Consider the following 22,191-nt stretch of genomic DNA (forward strand, 5'->3'; position numbering starts at 1 on the left):
ACTCCCTTGTAGCTTGGCATGACAGGCATCCACCACTGCTCCCAGATATTGGTTGAGATGGAGTCTCAAGTTTTTGCCAGGGCTGGCCTCATCTCAGTTTCCCAAGTAGCCAGGGGTACAAGCATGGAGCCACTGGCACCTGGCTCTTTATTACAATTTTAAAAAATGGTTTCTGGCCCATACCAAGATTTAAAAATGGGTTATTTTGGTCAACTTCCCAATATTTTGATGTGGCACAAAGCTGTCGAAAAAATAAATTCTAGCACTCCAAGAAAGATTTCCCATTTAGAAAACATGCCAAACTATTTCCAGGCTTTGTGTTCAGGGCAAGTGTTTCTTGTCTGCAGAAGAAACGAAATAGTTGACAAATGTCAGACTTCTCTTAACTGGTGAGCTTGCCCCCAGAAAACCTGGGAGAATCTGGGGAAGAAGAATTCAGTCCTTTGCTCCCCAAACATCTACCAAGTGCTGAAAATCGAGCCATAAAACCAGATAGACAAGGTCCCTAATAAGAAAGACTGTCAGACGATCATCAAGTCAACAAACAAATGTGACCCCTTTTTCCCAAAGATGGATGCCTTCCCTCCTCATGCACCTGTCACCTCCCCCTGAGAGGCAGAGCTTTCTTCCTCAGTCCCCCTCTGGATCACTAGTCAAGTGACCACTGAGGCTTAGTGGGCTATGTGTCATTTATCTTCTCATAATAAGGAAATGCACATGAAAGCTGCAAGATATCACTTTCCACAAACCATGTTTTGTTTCGTTTCTTATGGTACCAGGGCTTGAACTCAGGGCTTTCACCTTGAGCCACTCCACTAGCCCAATTTTTTGTGATGGGTTTTTTCAAGATAGGATCTCACAAACTATTTACCCAGGCTGGCTTCAAACCGCGATCCTCCTGATCTCTGCCTCCTGAGTAGCTAGGATTACAGGCAAGAGCCACTGGCGCCCAGCCACAAACCATGTTTACAAAGATCAAAGCATTTAGCAATACTCCGTGTTAGTCCCCGTGCACCTCTCTTGGGAACTGGCACTGCCTCCTCAGGCAGCTGGGAGTCTCCATAAAGCACCAAAATGCACTTGCCCTCTCTCAGTTGCTGCAGGTATCCTTTGGGTATTTTTGCACATGAATCTATCAATAAATATTAGAAGGATACTCCTTACGAATTTTCTGTGATAATACAGCATTGGAAATAACTTTCGTATCTAGCAACTGGAGCATCCACGATTACAAAGAATGGACACACCTGTAAAAACAGATGTGGCACTGTCAACACACGATGGTGGGAAGAAAGACAAAACACATCGGTAAACAGGAATGTGCATCCTTCTGCCACCTGCAGGAAGGCCGAACAGGGATGTCTGCAGTATCAATTATTTTAGCACTTTTTTTCTTACCTGAGTCATTCTCTCAACAACCCTACAATATAGGGTTACAAACCAAGGCGTAGAAGCTGGGCACTTAGCTTATATTCAGTATGGGGCAGAATAAGGATTCGAACTTGTATCCTCACCCTCACACACCGTGTGTCAGCAGCCTAGCGAACTGGCACGTGTGTCGAGCCAGGGACTATTTCTAGAAGTCTGTACACAGACCTGGCAGCATTGCTTCTAAGGAGAGAGATCGAACCATCATCCTGATCTCATTTTCCCAAGTAGCTAGGGGTACGAGCTTGGAGCCACTGGCACCTGGCTTTTTGTTACAATTTTTAAAAATGGTTTCTGACCCATACCAAGAATTGAGAATGAGTTATTTTTGGTCAGCTTCTCAATATTTTGATGTGGCACAAAGCTGTAGAAAAATAAATTCTGGTGCTACAAGAAATATTTTCCATTTAGAAAATATTTTTGCTATGTGCCTTTTTTGTACTATTTGGGAAAAAAACACTGTATCTTACTGTAAGGATTATCCACTCAATTAATCCATAAATATTTTAAATAATTACAAGGATAAATGAAGACATAAAAAAATTCCCATGACTGTTACAGATAAAAAGAAACTCAAGAGACATATTAACCAAACACGATGTGGGGATATTGTTTGTGGCTATGGTTTGCGACTTGAACAAACCATATATAGAGACACAATTTTGAGATGACTAGGGAAAATACTGGTATTAGATGATGTTGTTTTTGTCTCTTCTTTTTTGGTGCACAGGATCAAACCCAGGACTTTGCACATGCGAGGCAAACACTCTACCACTGTGCTATATCACAGCCCTAGGTAATATTTCATAATTATTACGGATTTTAATGGTTTTGTTAATGGTATTATGTTTGTGGGGTTTTTTTTCTAACTTTGGAATGACTTCTTTTTTTTTTTTCCTGTTTAAAAAATTTCTTTTATTCATATGAGCATACAATGTCTGGGTCGTCTCTCCCCTCCTCCCCCTGCCATCTTTTCCTCCCCTTCCCCCCTTCCTCTCCCCCCCCACTCCCCACTATGCTTGTGTTTTTTACAGTCCTTATCTGTTAGAAATGAAATGGATAGATGGATGGATGGATGGATGGATGATGAGTAGATGGATGGATGGATGGATGGATTATGGATGGATGGATGGATGGATGGATTATGGATGGATGGATGGATGGAGGGATGGAATGGAGGGATGAATGGATGGATGGATGGTGAATGTGGATGATGGATGGGTGGAGGGATGATGGATGGATGGAGGGGTGAGTGGATGGATGGATGAATGGATATAGGGATTTATGGATGGATGGATGGATGGAGTGGAGGGATAAATGGATGGATGGATGGTGAATGTGGATGATGGATGGGTGGATGGATGGATGGATGGATGGATATAGGGATGGATGGAGGGATGGTGGATGATGGATGCAGAAAACTCTGCAGCTTTGTTTGGAGAGGTGAGGTGGTATCAATGTGGATGTTTTCTGGGTCCGTAATGGTCCTCTCTAACCCCTCTTCCTGGGACCCAGCATTATTACCCCTCCCAGTCATAGCTGGTCCTTTGCTACAGTGTCCTACCCTCTGAGACAAGTCAGCCAACCTGGCCTGCTGCTCTCACACCTGGTCCTCGCAGCTGGCCAGCTATCAATTTGGTTTGTACCAGCAGCTATTAAAACCTTGCTTCCACCTGCCAGAGAGATAGTAGCCTCACCGCCCCTGCCAGGGGAGCTGGGTCAATCCTCTCTGAAGAGTGAGGGCTCTGACTGAATTGAGACAAATGCAGAGAGAAGTTGCGCTGATTAGCCTCCTAGAATGAAAAGCCAGAAGCAAAAATCATTGTCATGTGGAGCATTTTAACACTTAGGAAGGCTTTTAAAATCTCCACTCTTGTGAGAAAGTCACCCAGTGGGCCCTAATTCCTGCATGTTACACTTACATTTTACCAGATTTCTTCTTCTTTTTTAATAACAAAATCCCTGAGTCTGTAATGATCATCCACAACTCAGGTACAAACTATTACTTTTCTGACCAACACTAATATGACTTGTCCTTGCTGAAGCTGAGAACAAACCACTCAGATAAAAACCAGGAGGTGTCCTTCTAATGACATTGGTCACTGTGCATCTAGAGGTGGATTTGTGTGGTCTTCCTGTTCTTGTAGGTTTTTTATGACCACACACAGAAAGATTTTGAACATTTTGGTCTATGGAGGAGCTGTCATTAATTCAGCAAGTCGCTCTGACCTCTGGCTGCTGAGAACTGAAATGGAGCTATTTATTAAAGCAGGCAGCCTATGGCACCCTCGTAGCACAGCACTGTCTGTGGGCGCAGTGTCACTCCCCTTTCATTCTCTCACTACCAAAGATGTCCTCTGCTCTGAGTCAATGCATTTAGGTCTCCTTAAACCCTGCCCCCAAATGGCCTTCCTTCTCTGAATCATCACCAAACGTCTTCAAAGAGCTACATACGAGTAATAACAGCCAATGCTATGTAATTACACACACTAGCACACTGGATTCTTACAACAATAGGAAGAAGATATTATTTTATCTTCCATGTACAGATTTAGAAAAACTGAGGCACAGAGAAGTTACGTAACTCACCTAAAGTCACAGAGAGATACAGCTGTGGTTGCTTTTACTCTCCCCCTCAACCCTCGTTTTTAGGAACTAATGTAAAATTAACAAGCAAAAACATTATTTTTAGTTCTGCAGGTTTTCACAAATACATTCAGTTATATAACCATCACCACATAAATGATGGATGGATGGATGGATGGATGGAAGGATGAATGGATGGAACAATTTGACCATTTCAAAAACTTCCCCCACCCCATCTCTATCCCCAGATCCTGAAAGTACAACTTTCCAAAATGGTGGAACCAGTTCTATTTCCCACTAGCTGTCTGCATTTTTGTCAGGACATGGTGGCTTTTAAAACTGGAGGCATTTACCATCTCACTGAAGTTTTAATGTGCATTTTCCCAGTCGCTAGTGAGGTTGAGCAACTTTCCATGAGTTTATTTGCATCATATATATAGCATTTGGGGTGGTGTGTCTGTTCATATCTTTTCTGTGATTTTTATTACACTGTTTATTATCGAGTTTGGGGAAGTCTTTATGCATTCTGGATGCAAGCCCTTTATCAGATAAGAAATTCACAAATATTTTCTCCAAGTCAGCGAAATGACTTTTCATTCTCTTATCAGCGTCTTTTGAAGAGCAGTTCTTATTTTTATGAAGTCCAATTTATCAGTTTTTCTTTTATGTATCATGCTTTAGATGTCAAATCTAAGACTTTCACTAGTACAAGGTCACAGATATGTTGTGCTGTGTTTTTCTTCTTGAAGTTTTTAATTCTAGGTTTACACTTAAATCTGTGATCTATTTTCACTTATTTTTGTGTGTGGTACAATTTGGGGTCAAGGTCACTATTTTTCTTTTTGCATATGGATATCTAGTTGTTCCAGAACTTAGAAAGCTGAATACAGACTTATGATTCAGTAATATCTTTCTTAGGAATTTACCCAAGAGAACTGCAAAATGTGTCCACAACAAATCTAGATACCAACAATTTATAGGGCTTTATTCATATTTGCCAAAAACTAAAAACCATTTGATATCCATCATCAGGTGACTGAATAAACAAGTGTGGTACAGCCATACAAGCAAATGCTACCATCAGCAAAGAGAAACGAGCTACTACTCCCCATAGTAACACGGAGAGACCTGAAATGCATGTGCTAACCTACAAAGGTGGACACCAGAGACTGTGTACTGTATGTCTCCATAACAAGATGGTCTGGAAAAAGCAAACTGATAAGGACAAAAAACACCACTGGTGACCCAGGGCACAAGGACTTCTGGGAGCGATGGAGTGTTCCGTATCTTGATTGTGGTCGTCAATCCATACTTGTATATATTAGTCAAAATGTATGGATTTTTTAAAGGGTGAATTTTCCTGTAAAATATTTTACCTTAATAAACCTGACCTGAACAGAGAAGAGTAGGAGGAAGGCCTGGAAGGAGTGGGGGTCTTTGGTGTGAGGGAGCCTCAGCAAAGGTGACCTTTGGCATGGAGTTGGGAGCCTTGGCAAAAGACAAGGAGCAGTGTGGTTAGGGCCCACACCCCAGGTTCTGGCTCATTGTGTGACCTTGAGCAGGCAATGGGCCCCACTTCCCTCTCTAAATGACAACGCCAGCGAGGCAGCCTGGGAAAGGGCCGGGCCTATGCAGCTAGACAGACAGGGTTCACATTCCAACTTCTTTTCTGTCATCTCCTGAAGCCTTGGCTTTCTTCTCCAAACAACCAGACGAGTACATCTTTCCTGACAGTTGGGAGGACACACCGCCATCAGTGCATGGAGTACCTAGCACACAGTAGATGCTCACTCTGCAGAGTACCTAGCACATAGTAGGTGCTCACTGTGCTGAGTCCTTCTGAAGGCCAGTTGCACAGAGGGTGTGAGTTTCCCTCTGGCCTTGCCCCTTCTCTGTTCTCTCACAGCAGACCCCCCCATCCCCGCAATCCCATGCAGTTGCCTATACTGTCTGTCTAGCCCTCTCTCCACCTCAAAACACCTGGGAGCTTCAGCAGCCATACCCATTGGTCAACTCTTTATCCTCCCCTCACCTGGTTTGACCCTCCGTCCCTCTCTGGCTTCCAGACACCCCACTCTCTGGGATTTGCTCCTACCTCTGTAGTGCCTCTCTGGACCCACTCGTCTGTTCGTCCTCATCTCCTGGGTCATGTGGGGATGGCTCTGTTCTTGTGCCTGTTCTTACACCCGTGGTGCCAGATCTTGTTCTGTGGCTTCAGTAGAAGCACTGCAGGGGGCCATGTGGCCCCGTGAACTCCACACCTGCATGCCCTCCTGTCACCTAGTCAGCATCCTGACTGGGACATCAACCAACCATGTCCAAGTGTCCCAAACTGAACTTTACCTGGCTGGGTCCCTGGCCAGGCTCTGACTTCTTTTAGTGTCCATCTCCTGGTTCACTGCTTCACTGCTGACCTCTGTGCTACATTCCCCATGCCAGGCACATTCTGACCACACGGCCTTTGTACTTACCATTCCCTCTGCCTGGAGAACCTCCTGCATGTCCTGTGGCTTGCTCCCTCACCTCTTCAAGTCTTTACTTCAATGACAGTTTCCTGGGGAGGTCTTCTTTAACCTTCACAGTTAAAGTGTACCTCCTGCATGGTCACTCCGCCTCCCTAGTTATGACTGTCTGGAAACTGTGTACTTTTACTCACTTGTTGATGGGAGGCAGGTGTGTTGGTCTTAATGCTGTGTTCCTAACCCTAGAACAGCCCTGCACAAGGCAGGCCAGTGTCTGCCATTTTTTTCTCATCTCCTGCCACTCCAGGGATCTTCTGAGACATTTTTCCTAATCACCCTTCCCATACAGACACTTTTTAACAAGTATGAACCAATTTTCACCCCTAGGAGGATGGCCACTCCTGCTGGGTGAATGAGTTCTGTCTAGGTGGGTTTGAGGCATGGAATCTGGGGTCTTGGTGGAAGCCCCTGTTCTCTTGTCTCACACCCATGGTGCCAGATCTTGTTCTGTGGCTTCAGTAGAAGCACTGCAGGGGGCCATGTGGCCCCGTGAACTCCCTGGGTCAGATTGAAAGGAATTGGTGCACATTGGTGAGGAGGAAAGGAACAGAGCAGAAGGGACAGGGCGCCCCGTCAGCAGGCCCGGGGCTGCAGAGATAGAGGGGCTGGCAGGGTAGGCGCAGTGGGAGTTTCTTACCCCAACTCAAATTCGCCTCTCCCACTCCATTTTGTAAACTAGCTTAAACTACTCCATTTTGTAAAGGACTCCATCTTGACTGGCAGGAAGGCTGTTTTACAGAAATGTTTTCTGAACTCAAGTGGAACCCCACTTGCATTTTGTTGACAACATATTCTGAGCACAGGATGTCATCAAAAAGGTTGTGCAAGCTAACAGCCACCACCTGGTAAAACATTGACACACTGCCCAGCCTCTTCCTGGAGCAGCCAGCTGAACCAAACCACAGTGATTCCTTCTACATTTCAAATGCTTACAAACCCCAGCCCTCGCCGCATTCATCTTTTAGTATCGGCTCCTTTCCTCCCTTGGAACATGAATAAAACTCTGCTTCTGTTCCCTGTGAATTTTTGGAGGGCGGCACTCAGGCCCTCACTCTTACTAGGCAGGTGTTCTACTAGGCAGGTGGACTTGAGCCACTCCACCAGCCCTTTTTGTGTTTTGTTTTTGTTTTGTTTTTTCCTGAGATAGGTTCTTAAAAATTATTTGCATCCCTCTCTCTCTCTCTCTCTCTCTCTCTCTCTCTCTCTCTCTGAGACAGGGTCTTGCTGTGGAGCTCAGGTTGGCCTTGAATTCAAAATCCTCCTGCCTCAGCTTCCCGAGTACAAGGCCACCACCATCCCGACTCTCGGGCACCATCACACCCCTCCTCCATTTCTCATAGTCTTATGTGCCCGGGGCCACAAAGGGCTGGGAGATGCCCCCATTTCACAAAGTCCCTCACCTTCTCAGGCCCCCGTTGGCCACAACATCTGTGCTCTCTCCATGGCTGTGCCCAACATTTCTTTATTCTTAGTGAAAGAAATGTTTTCTCCTGTTCAAGGCACAGCCTCCCCTCTCAGACCCATCCCCTGCCTCCTCTGGGGTCTTGGAAATCCATGACCCACCTCCCTCATCTTCCATCTTTCCCTTCCTCCTGCTCTGTTTCTTGGTAAAGAGTCACAATCAAGATCTTCCCACTGTCCACACACACACACACAGCACACATAAGGCACACACATGCAAACACATGTGCACAGAAACAAGCACACATGCACACACACGCATACACATGCACACACACATGCGTAGACACAAGCACCCGAGCCTGGCTCCAGCCATCCTCTGGTGTCTCCTTGCCTCAGTCTTCCCCTAACACCCCTGCTCTTCTTTCTGAGTCCTCACATCCCATTGCCTTTTCAGCTGCTGTCAGGATCTCCTTTCCCCCACATCAAGTCTACTTTGGACAATGTCCCCATGTCTTTTTGGTTGCAACCTTCTAGGACTATTTTCACCAACTCCTCTTGACATCTCTGTGGCGTTTGGGACTGTCAACCTTCATTCCATGGGGAAGGCCTCTCTTCCCTCAGCCTGCACCTCAGAGACCCTCACCTCCATCTCCTCTGCACGTCCTCCGCGGCCCCCGAACACACTGGTGTCCACCTTCTCACTCCGTCCTTCCCTGAGAAACCCCATCCTCAGTGATGGCTGCAGCTGCTGACTCCCACCTGCCAGGGGCCACATCTCCACCTCCATCCCAGCTCTGTCAAGCTCCAACTTCACATCACCGACACCCAGCTCTTGTTCATGTTCCACAGGTGGAACCTCCAAGTTCATCTTCCTCTGAACTCTAACTCTTCCTTCCGTGTTTCCTATCTCTGACTTTGGCAGCTATCAATCCACTGGAAATGTGGAGTTTACCCCTAGTTTTGGCTTCTGAGTATTTTGGAAATATTTCCCTTCCTTTTGTTCCTCTGTCCAATGCTTTGGTTTGGACCCCCAGAAATTGTAGGCGTCTCCTGACTGGTCTTCCACCTCTTAGTCTCTCCCCTGCCTCTCCCTCCCTCTATCTCTCTCTCTCAACATTTTTAGTACCATGTATTACTTGCACAGGGGCTTTCATTGTGCATTTCTGTATACACTTACAATGTTGCTGGTTAGACTCACCCCTCCATTGTTCTCCCTCATCCCCTTCTCCCACCTGTCTTTGCTCTTCCCACCTGTTTCGGGCTGTCACATACTTTAACTTCCTTAAATGGCTTCATATTGTCTACACACTCAAATTGAGCAAACAAGGTCTGTCCCATCCTGCTTACCACCTTCCTCTCCACCTTGTCTTCCTCCTCACAGCCTCACACAACCTCCTAACACTGGCTTCCGCTAGCTCCTCCCACCTTTGCTCCTTCCATTCTTCGCTTGGAAAACTTCTTCAGCATCATCCAGTGAACCCCAGCTCATCCTTGAGAACTTTCTTGACTCCCTCTGCCTCATCCTCGTAGAGAGTAGCTCTCCTTCTAGGAGCTTCTGAACAGTAGCAATCGGGATAGTAATTAGTGCTTCCCAGTCATAGGTAGCAGGGTTCCTTCCTTATTCCCACGGTAGGGTTTCACCTCATGGCCCCTCTGCAGATAGGTGGGCTGAGTGACACGCCCTGGCCAATAAAATACAAATGCCAGTGGCACAGATGAGTTCTGGGTCAGAGAATTTAATCACCGATGTGGCCTCCACAATTCTTTCTATTCACAGCTGTCAACATTCCACATGGTGACAGTAACCCGATTGCACCGAAAGCTACTCTCTCAAAAATATGTAGTGATCAAGACACACATCTTTTTTATTTAAACCTGTGGAGTTTGGACTTACTTGTTATTAAAACACAACCTAGCCTGTTCTGACTGATTCCCCTGTGCGGTTCTGAGCTGTGGAGCATGCCTCCTTCCTAATTCTGTCCACATCCCCGGGGTCCAGCAGATACCAGGGCACATGGAAGGTCCTCAGGAATCTTTTGTGGGGAGTTGAGGACACATACACTCTAGCTTGTGTCTTACGTGAAGTCACACTGCTCTCAGTAAGACCAAATCAGAGTAAGACAGAAAGGGTTTGTTTTCCCTAACTGCTGAAGTGTCCCTTTACTGTTTGCCTTTAAGCCATGTTTCATTTGATATCCCAGATGTATGTCTTTCATTTCAGTTGTCTTAGAATGTATTGTATTTCTATCCACTGGATTCTTTATATTTGATCCTGAAACTCTAGTCTAACAGTCACATCAATTGTCCTGTGAGTCTTAAAACAGGACTTAGTCAATTTAATCTAAATCTATATATACTGGCACTAACCAGAGCAAAAAGTGGGCTTGCTGGTTCTATTCTTGCTCTAGAGACGATCTGCCCTCAGGCCATTGAAGGGTACTCCTTTCCCAATAAAATTCACACTGTCACTACAAAAAAAATGGGGTTGTGGTGGGAGGGAAGCAAATGACCAGGCATTCACGGAGGGGCAATGTGGCCACACAGAGTGTCGCTTTTGGAGTCAGGAAAGGTTGGATTTAATCTGGTTTTGTCTCTCACTGTGCACACGGGTCTCTGTCTATCTCAGTTCCCTCATCTGCAAGTGTGGTCGGTGACATGGTTCATCTCATAGAAACAGTAGAATAGCAGCATCCAGAGGCCGGGGAGCCTGGGGGAGGAGACGGGTCAAAGGGCAAAGTCACAGTTGGAGGAAGAAGTGCTGGAGTTCCATTGCACGGGAGGGTGACCAGAGTTAGCAAAAGCGTATTACAGATTTCAGAATATCTGGAAGAGAGGATAGTGAATGTTCTACCACAAAGAAATGATAAATGCTTGGGTGATCAATATGTATGCGTGCATTGAACCCCACGCACGTGTACGTTTAAAACAGAAATGTCACAAAGCTTATGAGAAACAGCAATAAGATCATCTTTTGGAAGCTCTTTGTCAATTTGAACAAATTGCCTAAATATTTTTCAGCCTGATGTGAGCAGCAAGAGGTATCCTTCTGAGAAGAGCAGGGTGGGGTACAGTGGGGAAGGTGAGAACTCAGCTACTGAGGACGTCACAGTCCCCAGTGTCAGTATCAACCATTGGGGCTCAGGAAGGCCAGCGGCCCACAGGTGGTCAGAGTGTGTACCTGTGCACGGGGACCCAAGACCTCCCTCCCCTCCACAGGAGTTCCCGGATGTCGTGGAAAGAGTTCAGGTGAATTTTCTAACTTGCAAGTTAGACCTACTTACTTTTCTCCTGATCAGTTGGGTGACTATTGCTGTAAGTAATACTGGAACTTTGGATTGGTTGTTGATGGGTTCTGTGATGCCTGTCACACGGTTTCCTCACTGTCTCTTTACCACTCTCATTCTGGTTTCTATTTCCTTTGTGCAATGACTTGAACCTTCTCTATCATGGCTTGTCTAAAACGATCTTTAGACTGAGGACACACCTGTAAAGGGAGCAGAGCCTTTCCGTAGGAGACAAGCAGATGGAGGTTGAAAGGGTAGCTGTGCTTCTGATAAGGTGATCAGAGAACAGGGCTGATCTTCTCCCAAGTCCCCCATGACAGGCCAGGCTGGGCAGCCGGAGGCCCTGATCAAGAGCAGAACTGACTCCTTCAGCCCAGCCTTCTGAAGCAGCCTGGTACTGGTGGGCAGACCTGCATAGGGGAGACCACTGGGTCAGGTCAAGTATGCCAAGTTTCTCTCTGCAGATTCAATCAGATCCTTCACAGTCTGTACAGCTAAAAGATGGAAGCTCAGGATCCTAGTCTGAGTTTGACCAGAGGAAACAGTGCTAAATACTGCTTCTCACCCTCGCCCTCCTCCTGCTGGCTTCCCTTACCCTAGGTGAGGGCCTCCACTTCTTGGTTTCACCTGTCCTGACCTTCATGCCACCTGTCCTTACCACTTCAAAAACTCTCAGCTGTGGCTATGTGTTAGGATCACCTGGGGGGCAGGGGTTTAAGCCATTTTCACGTCCAGCCTCCCCACCCCCAGACCCAGGTTTGATTGGTAAGAATGAAACCTTGGCATCAGTAGTTTTAAGACTCCCCAGGTGGTCCTAAACCACGCCAGGGTCACAGACCACTCATCAGCCCTACGCGTCTTCATCTGGCCAGATGTGAAATGCAGATAACACCATCTGTGATGCACTGGGCCACTGATGACTCTATGGCCTCTTCCCTGATGACCGCCACAAAGGCAGATTCTCAACCCATCCTACTCACATAAAAGGTACACTTTTAAAATTAGCGCTGCTGCTCCCTGTTCATTTTCTTGAAGGAGAAGAAGAGGAAAGACTTGTTTCTTTTTCACAGAAATGCTCTGAGCTGACATTCCCTCCACCCAGCTGCAGCCAGTCATTAGAAAATCCAGGAAAAGGCACCTGACCTAAGCTCAGTGTCACCTCCCTTAACATCTCCCTCATCTCACATCCAGGGATTCAACTGGCTTCTGATGGCTCTGTGGTCAGGCAGAATGATACCCAGGACCCCAGCATTAAAGGGAGGACACTGAGGGTACAGTAGGACCATTTATAGTACATTGCTCAGCACCCCACCTGATTTCTCTGGGCTGAGTGTATCCACCTGATCCAGCCATCAGTGAGTCTTAATCACCCATTGGCGGCTCAGGGGTGACAGCTGCTTGCACATATGTGTCTCTGATAACAGAGCCCTTTAACGGCCCCTAATCCACAGGGGTGTGATTGTGTTGGGGCAATAACTCCCAAGAATGGCTTTGGCACTGTGACAACGAGCGGAGAGGGAGCAAAACATGGACCTGCATAAATTGGTCTGCCAGGTACAAAATTTGCTATTGGTCGATTCTATCACACCTGTAATAAAAGGGTGCCATGCCACACCCGCCCGGTGTTAGCTGCATGACTAGGTAGGAGGCAAAATTCTCGTTTCGAGTATATGAGTTTTGTTTATAAATATGCCCAGAATTTTATTAAACCCTAATATGTTTCAGAGAGAAAAATGAGTTTTTATTTCACTTTTTAAAAGGAAATTTTAATTGATGCTCTGATTCTATATCATTGGCTCCAAATAAGACACCAGTTTTTAAAGTGAACTAAATGCTTCTACCTGCTTTTTCTTTTGGCCCCTGGCTGGGTTTTGAAACTGTCAGTGTGACTTCAGGAAAGTCTGCCATTTTGTTGATTGCTGTAGTACAGTGATAGCCTTAGTGTGCAGTGATTTTCAGGCAGCTAAAATCGACTGCGATCAGACATCTCTGCCTTGGAGAGACATGAAAGCTGTATAGTTACATTACCAGAGGCATGTGACCTGCTCAACCTACATTATTAATTAAGGACCTTCCCAAAGGTCAGAGATTGGAATTTAGAAGTCAGGGTCACGGAAATGTGGAATGACTAAGCAATGGATAAATTCAAGTCTAAGGCCAAACACCCTGACGTGGGTACCTGAGGACACGCTCTTTGAGATTTCAGCATCACAGACGGCAGGACACATGCACACATAAGGACATCAGAGGACAGCCATTAGGGAAAGGGAGAGGTGAAGGTCCTCTCCCTGGACTAAGGGGTGAGAACCAGAGACTGCTTTCCTCAAAAGCACTTTCTGCCCATTTCTCACCTTTTGGGGGAAAAGGTCAGTGAAACTCTCTCTCGGACACACTGTCATTTTTCAACTTCTTGTCATTATCAGTTTAGGAAGTGAGATTCAGGGAGAGGAATTTTTCCGGGAGGATGACGAGGAGTCTCCGGGGAAAACTGGGAGGAGGTGAGCCTCTGCTTCTCTACCCTCTTCCTTTGCACTTTTCCACACACAGTCACAGTCACTGGGTATTTATGGCTTCTCCTGCTCTCAGAAACCTACTCATGGGTCTCCCTAGAACTCCAAAACAACCCATTCTTCCCTAGATCCTCCGTTTTTTTGTTGGGTGGTACTGGGATTTGAACTCAGGGCTTCACACTTGCTAGGCAGGAACTCCATAGCTTGAGCCATGCCCCCAGCCCTTTTTGCTCTGCTTATTTTGGAATTAGGGTCTTGCTTTTTGCTCAGGCGGGCCTGGACCAAGATCTGCCTATTTATACTTCCCACAGCAGCTAGGATGACGGGCATATACCACCACCCCCAGCTATTGGTTGAGATGGGGGTCTCTCTATCTCTGTGCCCCAGATGGAGCTCAAACTGCAATCCTCCCCATCCCCACTTCCTGAGTAGCTAGGATTACAGTCATAAGGCACTGTACCCAGCTTCCTAGCTCCTTCTTCAACCTGCAGTTTTCCACACAAAAACGAAAAGGTTGTGACAGGGAAGGAAAGATGCAGTCACTTTGATAATGAAGTGTGTCTGGGTCCTGGTAAATGGTGGGTATTTCAGAATACTTTAAAATCATGAGCTTTGAGGACCAGAGCACAGGCTCACATATGCCACCACTTCTGAGGATGGTCAGTGGGGGAAAACTTCAAGTGACAGAGACTAGAAGGGAGGGTCAAACAATTTCAAAGCTGGAAGGACCTCGTCTAGAACAGCCAGTCACTCGTTTTGTAGATCATAAAGCATTAGAACTGGAAGACGTGTTTTAAAATCGCCCAGTTTCTCCTCCCTTCTGTGGATGCAAGAACTAGAATGGATGAAGTGAGATTTGTTCATCACAGCAAGCACAGATGCTCCTCAGATCTAGGCTGCTCATTCCTAGCAGTGTCAGCTGACTAAGCCTTTCATAATTATCTCTTTGGGCCTGGTTTGAGGGAGGACCAGGATGAGTTGTGCACAGCCCCTGTCTTCTCAGGGATTAGGATGTCTGTGCAGAGAAGAAATACACATTCTCAAATAGTTCTAAAATAGGTGCTTTGAAAAGGAGCGTGAATGTCAAGGAAGGTCTACGTGGACAGAAGGCTGCTCGGCTGAGAGAAGTCGAAAGGTTTTCCTTCTCACACAGCTGTTCCAAAAAGTGCTTCTGTTTCAACAGAAACAAAACCTCTGCTTCCTGGACTGTTTCTGCGGGTGAATGAGACAATAAGGCTCCCACCAAAAGGCGGGAGGTCCATGCTTACTGGGTGGGATGGTGGGATGGTGGGATGGTTTCCCCATACCATGCCTGTTTCCACACAGGCCTCCCAGTAAGGAAGGGAAGGCACAGGCAGGGTGTCATGTCAGAAGGAGGGACCTTAAAGCTCTTTGAAGCTGTTCTGTGGACAAGGCAACAGGAGAGATGCCACACGTGCAGGATGGTGACAAGCGGACTCCATGGGGCAGGTCAGGTCAGCAGGAGATAAGAACCTGGAAATAGAGACTCAACTCTCAGTGGTGGTCACTGAGACCCTAAGCCCAAGTATCCCACCCCACGATATGCCCAAGAAGCCACGCACCCACTCACAGAAGTAGTTTAAAATCCTCTCTGCCTCATTTGGTAAGGAGAGATGGTATTTCTGAAATCCAAAGTGAGTTAGATCTTCATTCGGCTTTTTACAAATCTTAAATCATAAGGTCCAAATTGACACGTTTTCAAAATCTGACTAAAGTTGCAAGCTGGGCTACATAATTGGTTAAGTTTGCTTTTCACATTTCAGAGAAATGATTCCATATGTTTCCCCAGCTCATTGAACTGTTTTGGCAACGAGCAGCTCAGAGTATCTAGGCTGATCGATACCATCTGATTCTCGGGCATCGTGTTTTGATGGCGTTCTGCAGCGTTTCAAACCACCAAAACAAACCGACCCACACACTCCGGGCTCAAAACTGGCAGTTTCTGTCTTGATGGCTATATTTAGAGTTTAGATGTCATCATTAAATTTTACAGGTGACATATCAAGAAAAATTAAACCCACCAGTTGTGCTGCTCGAAAGGAAAACATTCCTTCAGGATAATGAATGGAATTGTGGGCTGGGTGTGAGCATCGGTGACCTGTAGAAAGTGAACCACTGACCCGGACATGGACGGGGATGGGCCAGTGTAAATGAGGCAGAAGTGTTCCCAGCATAACTGTGCCCTGTGCTAGCAGGGCACAGCCGGGTTATAATTAACAGAGACAGAGTGGTCAGTGGGGACAGTAAGGGGACCAAAGATGACTACTTGCTGAACTGTTCCTCTGGCCCATTCTTCATTCTCGGTTATACCAAACAGATAGGTTTTTAAAGCGACACACACACACCGCATGTAAAAAATCACACTCAGAGATCACACAGCAGAGCCAAGCAAGAGGTCATTCACAATATGGACACTGCCAATGGCCCATGTATTCAGAGTAATACAAATACAATACTAAATCTGCAATGCCCAAAACAGTGCCACTAGATCCGGTACCACTACACACAGTACCACTGGCTCCTGTTCCACTAGATCCCATACCACTAGATGATACAGTACCACTAGAGTGAGCACTTGGATGATGCAGGGGGTGCTGTATAAAATATAAACTGAATTTTAAAGACTTAGCACCAAGAAAAACAAAGGAATGTCAAATATCAGCTTTTTATAGTGATTAAAGAACAGCATTCTGGATATCTTGAGTTAAAGAAAATGTATCAAGTTAATTTCTTCTGTTTGTCTTTGCTTTTTTCTAACATGGCTACATTTTAAACATTTTACTTTTTTTATTTTATTTATTTATTTTTGGCAGTATTGGGGTTTGAACTCAGGGCCTCATGCTCACTAGGCAGGTACTCTACCACTTGAGCCAATCCACCAACCCATTTTAAACATTTTAAGCAACATATATGGCTTGCATTTGTAGCTTGCCATTATATTTCTGTTGGCTAATGTTTGTACAAGTGAAAATCTGGAGTAAGCACAATAGAGTTTGGCAATCCAGTAGAATTGAAGTATAAATTCACATCAACTGATGGACACATGACAACACAAAGAACTCTGGCCACAAGTGACTGAGACTTTGGTAGGTTACCATTCCCATGCCTCCTGCGAGTTTCTACAAATCTGAATGTGGCTTAACAGCTTTCTAAAGGAACAACGAAGCAGGGGGCACTCCGGGAAATTATTGTGCTGTAACCATAGTTGGGTTCTGGCAGAAACCATAATCGTCCTGAGGTCCCTGCAGGCCCCTGGGTTTGCTCAAAGGAAGCTATCATTGAGTTGAGCTTTGGGTCTCTTGCTCTTTTATATTCAGAGGTTATGCTTTTCTGTCAGGAAGAATGTCAGAGGGCTCTCCTACTTCTTGCTACCTTGATGAAACATTGACGGGAGAATTCTTTTCCAGTGGGAAGAACCATGAAGCTATATTCCAATGGTGGCATAAACTGGGAGAGTACAACATATCCCTGAGGCATGTCAGATAGGAAGTTTTAACATCAACAGGGATGTGTGTCTATCTATCTATCCATCTATCCATCTATCTATCTATCTATCTATCCATCTATCTATCTATTATCATCTATCTATCCATCTATTATCTGTCTATCCATTTATCATCTATCTACCTACCCACCCATCCACCCATCATCTATCTGTCCATCTATCATCTATCTATCTATCTGTATCTCTCTCTATAGAATTCTATTTATTGGTGGTACTGGGGTTTGAACTCAGGGCTCTGCACTTGCTAGGCAGGCACTCTACTGCTTGAGCTACACCTTTAGCTCTCAGGTATAAATTTAAGTGAACATTGTGCTCTTTGGGGAGTCCATTGGATGTATTTATTTTAAGGTTTTCCCAAAATTCTCTGATGTTCCACTGAAAGCGATACTTTTACACTTAGGAGAAGAAAAGTTCTATCATTAGCATCATTCTCTCAGCCTCACCAACACGAATGAGGCTTTAACAAGTATATCGCATGTAGCACTTTAGTCTGGGTAGTCTACAAAGAGGGTTGTCACCACTTCTCCAGACAGTCCTGTGAGATGGCTGGCAACGAAGGTGCTGTTTAAGCTCGCCAGCTCTGCAGGTCCTCACAGAGAGCAAACAGAGGGTCACTTGATTAGCACAGCTGTATCCCAGCCAGAGACAGCCTAGGGGACCCAGGCACAAAGTCACTCACTGAGCCATGAGAAGAGCAAGCTATGGGAAGAGCCTCAGGTGTCCAGGCCCATCCATGACTGTCCTGAAACATGTCCTATGGCGTGAGTGAGGTTTATCTCCACTTCTCTGTAATAAATGCAAATGCTCCAGAGTACTCACTGTCCATTCCTTTTTCTGTGTCAATTCTGCGAGAAGCTTCCCTCCTCCTGCCTTAGCCACCGTGAGTCACGGTTAGCTCATCCCCGTCTTCTTTCCTTTTTTATTTTTAATACAGTTGCAAATCACATAACATGCTGCTTTGTTCTCTCTGCCCCCTGAGGGAAGCTGGGTGACTCTAACAGCCCCATTACCTTGATGAACTAAAGCCATTCGGTGAAGAAGTCACTATCCACTTCATCAAATCCAGTTGATGTTAATTTCTTGAAAAGCTGAAGACTAATTCTTGGGGATTTTCTGGAGCCCTAACACTTTGCAAGCCCTGTGAGTCGGAGGTTGGTGCCCAGCAACTCCTCGGAAGATATAAGGAATGTTGCAGAAATATAAATAGACTAGCACTGAAATTTAATCAGACACCGCATATGTTAATAATAAATTCAATTAATTTCACCTTCTACCTATACTAGAGGAGCAAAGAAACCCAGGCAAAATAATAATTCATTTTAAATGCCTCAATTGGTAGCTTCCTTTTCCGAAGAGTGATTTATGCAGCAATTTACTGACTGTGTCTTCATAAGCTTGTTCCGAGCCAGCCCTTTTGAAATAATAATAACTTCTGAATGTGTGTTGTGAGAGATATAACAAATGACTTCTTATTAATTTTCATTTAATGAGTTTCCTATTCACATGGTAATTTTTAAAAAATTCTCTTCTTATGATAAACAGGTTATAAATACTGTGAAAACACTTCCATTTCACAAAAATCACTACAGGAAAATCTGTCTTATATTCTCTACCCAATGTGAAGGTCAATCAATTGCAAATTTTCTACACCAAATTGGCATCTATTTCTTTCCCAGCAGATCATTTTTGTATTTCTATAGCCACGTGATTCCAAGTTGGTTAAAAATGAAAACAGAATATTTATCAGCAGCAAAGGTCCTAGCAGGTACAGGTGGGCAGGGAGACAGGACAGGAGGCAAAGTCATGGTCAAGGTGGAAAAGCAAGTAGGCTCGGGAAGGGGCTCAAAATGCTGGTCCTTTCGTAAGGAACAAAAGATGTGAAGAGTGATTCTTACAGCTTCTCTTTTCCTCAAGATCCCTTTTTATTAAAAAGACTCATAATTTCCTACAAGGATAGAAATATTCAAGAACCTTAATTGCTTTCAAAAAGCTTAATGACATAACAACTAATTAACTATATGTTATAATAAAAATAACAAGAATGAAAAGTTACTAAACGCAAGCAAATAATAAATCTAGGAAAAAATTGCTCAGAGTCCTAGGTGTTTCAAATGGCCCACACCAGTTTTAGAGCAAGACTCTTAACATAATTCCTGCAACAGTGGAAGAGCAGCCCCAAAGTCTTCAATAATTCAGAAGTGACTGTTACTTACTCGAGAACTGGAAAGGCCTGTCTCCCAACCCGCACTGCCTTACACCCTCGCCGTGGAAAAGCCCGTACTGCATCTCGCCAGTGAACTTGTCCAGCTCCTTCCCTGAAGCGTTGACTAGCAGAGCCCCTGTTTTGCAGAGGATGGTGGCTTTAACCCACAATGGGGTCCCCAGGGCTGTCACAACCCCGAGGGCACACACGAAACTCAACACTCCGGCCACGCAAAAAATGATTTTCTTCTGTTGGTTTGGCATGATGAGAAATGGCTTTTGTGAGGGTGCCGTTCAAAAGCAAGACCTCTGTGAGTGTCCAGGAGGGACTGTCCCCTGACTGCATTTATTACAGACGAGGACGGGACAGGCGCCGGCTGAAAAGGCAACTTGCTGTCAGCAGAGGCTTCTCCAGGTTGGATGTCAGTTGACAAAGTGTCCTTCCTTCAACAAGCACAGTCACCCTCCCTCCTCTTCTGCTGCTCCTCTCCGAGTTGAAGTCTTTGGGTTAAGAATCCCGCAAAATAAAACTCTTTCAGAGCCTTGGAGCGCCCCTTCTGTGTCACTGAGTAACAAAGGTCTAGAATGACAGAGGGAGTCCTCTGTGTAACTTGATAAGTGCCTCCCTTCCTCCGCCTGTTGTCTGATTGGGTGAGTTGAAACTTTCAGAAACAGGCTTGGCTCCAGAGCTAAGTTTTTAGCAACTCGAGACATTCGTTTATCTGAATGTCTTTATTTCTGGATTTTGTTTGGTTTTAATGAGGGAAATCTTTAATGGCAGAGGTAGGAAAAATATATAATAATAATTAATTGATTTTCAAATGTTTAAATTGTAGTGAGATAAAAATAGTACATGGAGCCAGGTGCTGGTGGCTCACACCTTTAATCCTAGCTACTCAGGAGGCAGATATCAGGAGGATCGGGAGGATTGAAGTTCAAAGCCAGCCTGGGCAAATAGTTTTGACCCTCTTTCAAGAAAACCCATCATATTAAAAAAAAAAAAAAAGGGCTGGTGGAGTGGCTCAAGTGGTAAGAGCATGTGTCTAGCAAGTGTGAGGCACTGAGTTCAAACCCCAGTACCACCAAAATAAATAAACCAAGTAGTTCATTGCATTGGGCCTGGCAGGGATATGAGGTATCCCAGACCAACACAGAGAGTGGGCCCCTAACCTCCCAGATGGATGCTTTGAAGTGATGTATTCATAGGGAATTTCACTGAAATTCTTCTGGGCACACACCTATGGACTGCAGTGCAAACAGGTAGATCCCTCGGCACTTTCACTTAAAGCGTGTGGCTTCTTCCCTGTGACCGCACACATCCACTGACTGCCAGCATCCTCAAAGACAGGCCATTGTCTTGGAAAGAGGGACTGCGGTCAGATGGAACTTGCCCCAGAAGAGCAGATTATGTGGCAAAGTGGGATTGGTGAAATTGTTAAGACCTGGAAACTAAAGCTCAGAATTCTGCTTGTACTTCTTAAGCCTGCTTGTCCCCGGAGATCCCTCCTGCAAACAGAGCTAGGACCGTGTGTGTGGCTAAATGTCCATGTACTCCCGTTACTACACCGAGCTCCGACCTACAGTTAACTTCTAGTAAGAACTTAGTATGTCTGGCTCTTTTGCTAACTTGTGCTACCTAATTCTCACAAGCATCGCAAAAGTGATGAGGACGAGACGATGGGCAGGTCCCCATTTTACAGAGATGAAGCAACTAATTGAAGAGAGCAGTGGATCTGGGTTTGGAATCCAGGTCTCGGGATTCTGAGGCTCGTGTGCTATTCTAGGCAAAGCCTCTGACCTTGAAGACATGTCAGCTGGGGCCGAGTTGGGCTGGGAGAGGCTCTCATGTAGATGTGTTGGGCTTCTGAAGAGCACGGGGCTGCGAACAGAACATCCCTGGTTGGCCCAAGCACACGTGCATGCTAGCTTAGAGAAAACGAACAAATGAAGACTTAGGTCATGCCATGGTCAGCCTCTGAAGGGAGCTTTGGGGATAGTAGATGAACTTTTCAACAACCACCCTGTCCTTTGTTGTTGTTGTTGTTTATTCATATGTGTATACATTGTTTGGGCCATTTCTCCCTCCTACCGCCTGCCCCCTCCCTCTCTGCCCTACCCGCCTCGCTTCCAGGCAGAATCTGTTCTGCCCCTAGCTTCAATTTTGTTGAACAGAGAGTATAAGTTGATTCATCTCTAACTGAACTTTTCACTAGATCCTGATCCCCTTCTCATATTGACCTCTGTCGCTCTAAGGTTTCTGCATTAGTTCCTCTGCAGTGAGGACATCAAATGCTATCATGTTTGGGGTTTCTTACCTCCGGTGCGTGCTCTCCCCTTATCATGTGACCCAAGTCCAGTCACACTTCTGTGTTTGCCCTTGATTTAAAGTCCGCGTATGAGGGAGAACATACGATTTTTGGTCTTCTGAGCCTGGCTGACCTCGCTCAGAATGATGTTCTCCAGAACCATCCATTTACTTGCGAATGGTAAGATTTCATTCTTCTTCATGGCTGCATAAAATTCCATTGTGCATAGATACCACATTTTCTTAATCCATTCGTCAGTGGTGGGGCATCTTGGCTGTTTCCATAACTTGGCTATTGTGAGTCACATTCCTTCAGGTACATCCCCAGGAGTAGGATTGCTGGATCATACGGCAGATCTATGTTTAGATTTTTAAGAAGCCTCCATATTGTTTTCCAGAGTAGTTGCACCAGCTTGCATTCCCA

At 45.4% G+C, this 22,191-nt stretch overlaps 1 protein-coding gene across 3 annotated transcripts in view; it reads right to left on the reverse strand.

Moving 5' to 3' along the window:
- The window catches only part of Clrn1 (clarin 1), a 38,076-nt gene extending 18,053 nt beyond the window's left edge, over positions 1 to 20,023 (reverse strand). For 2 of the 3 annotated variants that reach the window (XM_074059367.1, XM_074059369.1), the window contains exon 1: positions 19,474 to 20,023. In XM_074059367.1, coding sequence (XP_073915468.1) covers positions 19,474 to 19,726 — 253 coding nt within the window. In that variant the 5' untranslated portion in view covers positions 19,727 to 20,023. Of the gene's footprint in view, positions 1 to 6,109; positions 6,459 to 19,473 lie in introns of those variants that run through there. The other variant, XM_074059368.1, reaches the window with a different exon arrangement.
- Positions 20,024 to 22,191: the final 2,168 nt, after the last annotated feature.

Source organism: Castor canadensis, chromosome 17 (assembly GCF_047511655.1).
Source record: "Castor canadensis chromosome 17, mCasCan1.hap1v2, whole genome shotgun sequence".
Classification (NCBI taxonomy): domain Eukaryota; kingdom Metazoa; phylum Chordata; class Mammalia; order Rodentia; family Castoridae; genus Castor; species Castor canadensis.